The sequence below is a fragment of the Medicago truncatula genome, chromosome 1, assembly GCF_003473485.1.
Source record: "Medicago truncatula cultivar Jemalong A17 chromosome 1, MtrunA17r5.0-ANR, whole genome shotgun sequence".
In the NCBI taxonomy this organism is placed as follows: domain Eukaryota; kingdom Viridiplantae; phylum Streptophyta; class Magnoliopsida; order Fabales; family Fabaceae; genus Medicago; species Medicago truncatula.
Genome location: NC_053042.1, coordinates 4,470,511 through 4,477,871, shown reverse-complemented (window position 1 = coordinate 4,477,871; position 7,361 = coordinate 4,470,511). Strand labels below are relative to the sequence as shown.

The 7,361-nt window shown below is 31.2% G+C and overlaps 1 protein-coding gene across 6 annotated transcripts; it reads right to left on the bottom strand.

Moving 5' to 3' along the window:
- Positions 1–3,357: 3,357 nt before the first annotated feature.
- Positions 3,358–7,136, bottom strand: LOC11422728 (homeobox protein ATH1). 6 transcript variants are annotated; one of them, XM_039832499.1, is made up of 6 exons: positions 6,999–7,136; positions 6,345–6,461; positions 5,172–6,185; positions 4,217–4,572; positions 3,967–4,027; positions 3,358–3,661 (listed from the first exon to the last, which is right to left on the bottom strand). In XM_039832499.1, the coding sequence occupies exons 3-6, from the start codon at positions 6,162–6,164 to the stop codon at positions 3,497–3,499; spliced, it is 1,575 nt and encodes a 524-aa protein (XP_039688433.1). In that variant the 5' UTR covers positions 6,165–6,185; positions 6,345–6,461; positions 6,999–7,136; the 3' UTR covers positions 3,358–3,496. The 6 variants fall into 6 exon arrangements, with proteins under 6 accessions (XP_039688433.1, XP_039688428.1, XP_039688431.1 ...); XM_039832494.1 differs by having other exon boundaries at positions 6,317–6,461; positions 6,999–7,135; XM_039832497.1 differs by having other exon boundaries at positions 6,900–7,052.
- Between the last annotated feature and the right edge of the window lie 225 nt (positions 7,137–7,361).

The following is a 7,361-nucleotide window of genomic DNA, read 5'->3' as shown; positions in this document are numbered from 1 at the left end:
TGCGATTCAATTTTTATTACTTTTTGCATTTTATCATTATGAATTGTTCAAATGTTGCTATCAGTTTACACTCCTAAGAGATGGTACCCATAGGTACGAGTCAATCAACTTTCTTGTTTGTCTTTTTGTAAATGTGTCTAATTGTGTAACGTGTTGATTTTGAATCATAAGACGATTAATTAAGGAGACAATTGAAATTTAAGATAATTTCTTTGCTGCAACAAAGAAAAAATGCAGTCTATAGGCCAATTGTTCATAGTTATTGAAATAAATACTATTTGCCACAACGAAGAGATAATGAAGTTTATGTACACAGTGATATAAAACATATGATAGAGAGATGATGAGCTAATTATTGCTTTTAATTGTAGGTAAGTATGTACGAACTTTATTTGTTAGCCTATGCGCCGGTCATGTCTTGAGATTAAGTCGTGACAAAGTTACAAGGATGAGTCGAAGGAGACCCTTAGTAACTAGGGACATTGTGCTAGCCGAATCAGATTCAAGAGCAATACAAGATTCTTTAGGTAATTTTTCATGTATTTTTTTTCCTAAAAAAAAAAAAAAGGGAAATTCAATCTATCAAAAACTGCCTATTATATGTTTCAGATACTTCTCAATTCTCATGCTGCGGTAGCAACAACAACAACCAAGTCTTTTTCCACTAAATGGAGTCGGCTACATGGATCAAATGATGCCATAATGTTCTATAAAAAATCATATTTAGATCCAACTCATTGACCTCTAAATCTTTTCTAATGGTTTCTCGAATGGTTTTCTTAGGTTTTCCTCTACCTTTTTTTAACCTGACTCTCCGATGATAAGATAAACTCAAATTCCGTATATCAAATTCAAACAAATTTTAATATTTTTCTATGTTAAGATCCAACAGAATCAAACCAATGAAATCCAACTTATCGATTCGGATATCAGTTTCACGTCATTTAAAATTAAAATCTAAAAATTAAAATCAAATCATTATATTTTATTTCACCGTATATTAGTAGTATTATGTTAACAAATGTTGTGTTTTTGTCAAAAAAAAAAAAAGGGGGTTAGTAGGCCTCTACCCCTTGTAATATAGTTCACTTTTGGTTTTGCCGTCTGTAATTTGGATTCGGTCCCTGTAATTTTTTGTTTTAGAATACCCCCTATGACAGCTGACTGTGCATTTTTGCTGATGTGACATGTTGTGTTACCTTTTTTGGATGACGTGGCGCACTGACTGTATAATTTTTTTTATGGGGTACACGTGACATTTATGATTTTTTTTTGAAAAATTCTTAAAAAATTTAAAAAAAGAAAAAATATTATAAAAAAAATGAAATAAATTCTGGAAAAATAAAAATATTAATAAAAAACGAAAATAATTATGGAAATATTAATAAAAATCTGGTAAAATGAAAAATAATGAAAAAATCTAGAAAATTTCATAAAATAAAATCTGGAAAAATTAAAGAAATGAAAAAATTAATATATTTCAAAAAATTCATATATCCTTATTGTTTTCAATAGGGGAAAAATTTAAAAATTCTGGAAAAATGAAAAAATTCATATTTTTTTCCTCGAAAGTAAGAAGTTTTATTTTATAAAAAAAATGAAAAATTCAGGAACTTAATAATTCGAAATTTATGAATATAATAAGAATAGAATTAAAAATGAAAGTTCAGATTTTTCTTTCGAAATTAAAAAGTTTTTTTTTTTTTTTTATCCAGAAAATCAAAATATTGGAAAGTATTTTCATAATTAAAAAAACATAACATTAGATCATGAAGAATAGAATTAAGGGCTTGTTATTCAATAGTATAACATGACTTATATACCGGTGTCAATCAATATCCATTGTATCCTCTTATTCATCTAGATTATATTTTCGAATAAAATAAAATTCTAGAAATTAATTTTCAAAATCAAAATAATTATATAATAATATATTTTCGATTTTTTTTTATAATTTTAATTTGATTCAGATGTTTTTTTATAATTTTTTTGAAAATTTCGATATATATTAATTTTTTCATTTTTTATTAAATTTTCTAGATTTTTTTCATTTTTATTAATTTTACCAGAATTTATTTCAATTTTTAAAAATATTTTCAGAATTTTTAAAATTTTAAAAAAAAAATCATAAATACCACGTGTACTAGATTAAAAAATAAAAATAATTATACAGTTTAGCGCGCCGCATCATCCGAAAAAGGTGACGCAACATGCCACATTAGCAAAAATGCACAGTCAGCTGGCCTAGGGGGTTTTCCAAAACAAAATTTTTTTTACGAGGACCGGATCGAATTTTTTTTACAGGGGGCATAATCTACAGTGACCTATATTATAGAGGGGCAAAAAAAAAAATGCTGTGTTAATATATTTTAATTATCCAAAATTGTAATATTTTGTTATTTATACACTAATGGATCAAAGAGTTTGTTTCATCTAAGAATCAAACCCGTGTTCTTTCGAACTATTCATTCTCTTGTGAGAGTTCATCACTTCAGGCCAATCATTTTGTTGAGCGATCAAATATTTGTTTTGATGTTCTTTCCACGCAACAATTGCTATTAAGTTCTTGCATTGATGGTAATATATATTTATTGTGATAACTAGTTGAATATCAAGGAAGAAACAAGCCATCAAAATTTTACCATCGTTTTTTCATCTATAAATTTATCCTAATTCAATTCCATAACAACAATAAGAAAAAAAGACGTAAAAAGCACAAATGGTATGATAAAAATAAGGCCAGTTCAAGAACGAAGTAAGTGGAGGAAAGAAACTTGGTAGTGTTTTAGCCTATAGTTAATAACGATAATAACCGGTGTCCCTAGGTGTTCTTTTCACGTCTCTTTATCTTTTTTTACAAAAACAAAACGATATTTATTCGTTCAAATCGATAGAGTACATCAGATACAAACATCGCTAAAAACGTAAAGGATGAATCTGTGAACAAATTCACAGCACTCAATTTAATAGCATACAACAGCAAAATGCCTACAAATAATATGATAAAACCTAAGTCACCGAAATATTCATGCTTCCGGATCTGCAACGTTGACGCCCAAATACATCAGTCGACAAGACGCGAAATCAAACGCCACACAAAAGAATGACCTAAAACTACTCCTCCTCGATAAACGAAGAAGAAAGAAAGTTTAGAGAAAAGTTAGAGTTTCTCTCTCTAAAGACCTAGAAAATGTCAATTATTCACGTCTCTTTATCTTTGAAAATTCTTTGCAGTATAAATTTCTTTCTCTAGTGAAATTGCCACTAGCACATGAAAGATAGTAATATAAATTTCGTATTGTTGAATGATATTCTATGTTTTTAACTGAGTCATCATGATCATAATTCATAAACATGTTTTTTAAGAGAATTTTAACTCCTCATATAATATAGTAATGCTTCACTAAGTAGAGCAATATACACAATTCATGTTTTGTGTTTCTTACATGATCCAAAATTAATAGCAAGATATTATAATATATTACTTTCTTCACCTTCAATTCATATCAAACATTTGATTGTTAATGCTTATCCTGCTTCTTTCACTGCTCTCATTTTCTCCTTCATTTCGACAAGCTTTTCTTCTATTCATTTCAGCATACATTTCCTCAATCAATGGTTTCCATAGCCGAACACGCGCATTAATAAACCAGTTTGATACCTAGACAACCAACAACAAATAATATGTTTCATAACTTTTATATGATAAGGGCTATATTTTTAATGGCAAATAGTTCCTCTCAAAATAAGCAAGGATTAAGAAATGTCTACGGATCCGGAAAACCACATGTTTTCACCCGATAAACAATCTCGGCCCTTCATCGGGAGATCGAACTGTTTAGATTACCAAATACCAAAATCAGTTTTAAGCGATCCTGACCGACTGTTAATTTGAAATTGGAAACTGCCTGGCGTAGTTACTAACTTACTACACCAAATCAAAATATGCATGTGATAATAGCATACCTGACTTCTAGTCAACCCACTTTTTATTGCAAGTAAATGCTTCTCTGCATCTTTAGGATACCTGAAATGCATCACATCATTGTTAAATCCATATGCATTCATCAATGATATTATTATAGATAAAGGTTCTAAATTGCAGTTGCAGTTGCAGTTGCGTCACAATCATTGATATTGTAGCAAAATGCAGCTGATGCAGCCGAAATTGGGGATGCAATGTGGCAGCATATGTTTGATTATAGATAATACTTACGGATGGAGGAAATTCTGAAACATCCAATCACGTAGAACGGAAACAGATCTTTCTGGCAAGCCCCTTTGGGGCCTCCATAACTGATCTTTCCTTTTCAACTGTTGAAGAGCCCATTGCTTTTGAATGAATGAAGTTTCAACAGATAATTCCTTATCCTCTTCTGACCATGAACTGTTAAAATTTGATCCCATGGAAAGAATATGTTTGCTAATCCTCTCTCTCAAGTCCTTATATAGTCGAGAAACCGTTTTGACAGCAAAGTGCGCGTGTATTTGTGGATCGAGCTCAGTAGCAGCATGAAATGCAGATACGACAGTGTGAATCTCATCCAAACATTGACTATATTGACTGTCCACCTGAGTAAAATAAAGACTACTATCAGCATTCTCGAACAAAACTTTCATATAGAGAAATAATTTTTGATAATCAAAATTTCTTTTGACCCTTGTGTGTAACTTTGGAATGTAGGTATTTTGATGTTCAAATAACAACTGTTCATAGAGTACCATTCAACATCACACAATTTGCTTTTCAAAGTTTTGTCCTGAACTAGTATAACAACTTTTAACCATCGATAAATTTTATTTGGAAAAGTGAACAATTTTGCATCTAGGTTTGCTTCTACAATTACAAAAATTAATTTTGATTTTCTGCCTAAGAGGGTGTTGCATGTAATTTGATTTTATGTTTCGATAGATTCTCATGTAAAAGTTGATTGAGCAATAAATTCAAGGCTAAAAATCAATTGTAGAGGCAAAAGCTCAAAATTCTAGCTCTAAGTACCAACTCTACTAGAAAACATCCAAAGATGTCAAAATCCGTTCTACACATCAGAAATCAATTTTTTCCATGTTCAAGAGTGAAACCAGCAGACATATACTAACGCAATCAGGACCATAAACGGTTTTACGAAAACCAAATGAATGTAATGTAATCTAAGTGGTTAGCAATGTACCATCTGTAGAAGCATCAAGAGTTGAGATTGCTTTGATTCAACAGCATGCCTTTGCAATGAAGAATCAGCATAAGCTTCTGACATAGGACTCTCGTCGCGATTTATTCCTATCCTTCGCTTGGTTGTGTTTGACGAAGTTGATTTATTTCCTCGGCCTCTAACACCAGAACCGGAATAGTTTATCTCATCAAGATTTTCAAATGAAAATGTTGCAATTTGAACAAGTATTTCCTGAATTACAGCAAGGTATCTTGATCCTAATATTGCGGGCGAAAACTTGACATGTTTATCATTCCCTAAACTCATAGAAAGTTCCATACTACTACATGAGGCTTGTTCCAAACCTGATCTTGTTCCATTCATGCTATGAGTTAAGTCAGAACAACTAATCTCTGAGCATTGAACTGAAGTTGGAGATGTTGCAAGACTTAGTGAAAGCTCATTGCTACAATTCGAGGAACTATAAGCGAGATTCGTTAAGTTAGCAACATTTGATGATTGCCATCCATTTGGATCAATGTTCCCTATCGGCGAATATGACATGAATTCGGTTCCAACATTACTCTCTTGAGCTTTCAAAAACTTGTTAACATAGCTATTATTATCACCAAAAGTTGCACACAAAGGGTTTGAGTTTGAAGTATCATGCCAATTATTGAATATGTATGGAACTATTGCTTCTAAATTTTCTTGAAGACCGATTCTAGCCGGAACCGAAAAGTCATTGTTATTAACAATGAGATTTGAGGGATTTTCCACAATAGTCCTTCCTTGTTGTGATGTAACAAATGAATTATCAGCTATGGTAACTTGATTCATGAAACTACCATCAACATGTTGATCTTGTTCTCCACCAGAAAGTATTGGAATTCCATTTATGATGTTGTTTTGGTTGTTAAGGTCAAATGAATAGTAATGAATGAGTGGCTTTTGTGTTAGATGTTGTGTGATATCTTCCATGTTCATTTGAGCAGTGTACACATCATTCTCCATTTAGAAAACAATTAGAAAATGCTACAAAGAAGAAAATAAAATAGACTTAGAAAAATGATTTTTGACTACTTACTTATTTGATAACAAGAACAATTTTAAGATAAGGCTACAGTTAAAAAAAAATGTTTGTAAGCAAAAACAAATGAACCAACCTTGTCTTAATAAGCATAGGAACCTTACATAAATCAAACAGAGCCACCATATGAAACTTTACATATATCTGTCAAAATCTTCAAAAATTCAAACATTTTTGACAACTTCTTTGCAGGATTTGTAGTTGCCTTGTCCTATGAGAACCTAGAAAACAACAAAGAAACATGAAAAACAAAAAGATAAGCAATGTGATTAGAGTATCATTAAATTTGGTCTTAAAAGTTTAACAATGTAAAGAACAAAACCAGAAATATGCTGAAAAGGGTGAATATCAAAAGCATGCATTGGTCCAATATGCATGAACATTAACAATATTTTTAATTCAAGTATCCCAAACTCCAAAAGCACATTTTTTAATTTTCACAGATCCCATCAAGATTTATTGCATAGTGCATACCATTCATTTCTCTAATCCAATACACACAAAAAAGCTCAAAAAACTTTACATTATACCATATAAAAAAAAATCACCTCAAGAATAACAAAAGCATTGAAGAGTGCAAACTGCAAACTATAGTGTAGAAAAAATGTAAAAAAAAACCTAGAGAGAGAGAGAGAGGGGGGGGGGGCTAGTTTATGCACCTATGTATGTAAATGCAAAGATAGAGATGAATGAGATAGAAGAAGGTAGAAAAACCACAAAGAAATAAAACAAGGAAAGAGAGAGAGAGGCATTGATACAGTGTATAGTGTTTGGTGCAGTGCCACTCATTTCTGTTTCAGGCTTTAGAGGGCCCATCTTTTCACTCTCTCTCTGATCATTTATCTGAATCACTGCTATATTTCACTCTCTCTCTGTTCATAGCATAGCAGGTGCATACAGAAAGAAACATTTTAGCTTTTTTAGCAAAATTTAAAACAAGTTGGTAACTTGAGTAGAAACAAGAGTTACATGATACTGTGATAAGGTAAAGAAAATGTTGCAAATAAAGTGCAAAAACAAAACATTAGGCAAATGTATGGCGTGTGATGTGAAGATTTTGACACTGTTATGTTGTGTTGTGTCATCATGGCCTATAGTAACGTATAGGGTTCTATGTAATG

What these genes read in the sequence shown, in the direction of transcription:
- LOC11422728 (XM_039832499.1), bottom strand. Translation starts at nt 6,164, where the DNA reads ATGGAGAATGATGTGTACACTGCTCAAATGAACATGGAAGATATCACA. An exon ending in TTTCAGAATTTCCTCCATCC is followed by an intron (nt 4,028 to 4,216) that starts GTAAGTATTATC and finishes GATGCATTTCAG; the next exon opens with GTATCCTAAAGATGCAGAGA. An exon ending in GTGGGTTGACTAGAAGTCAG is followed by an intron (nt 3,662 to 3,966) that starts GTATGCTATTAT and finishes TTGGTTGTCTAG; the next exon opens with GTATCAAACTGGTTTATTAA.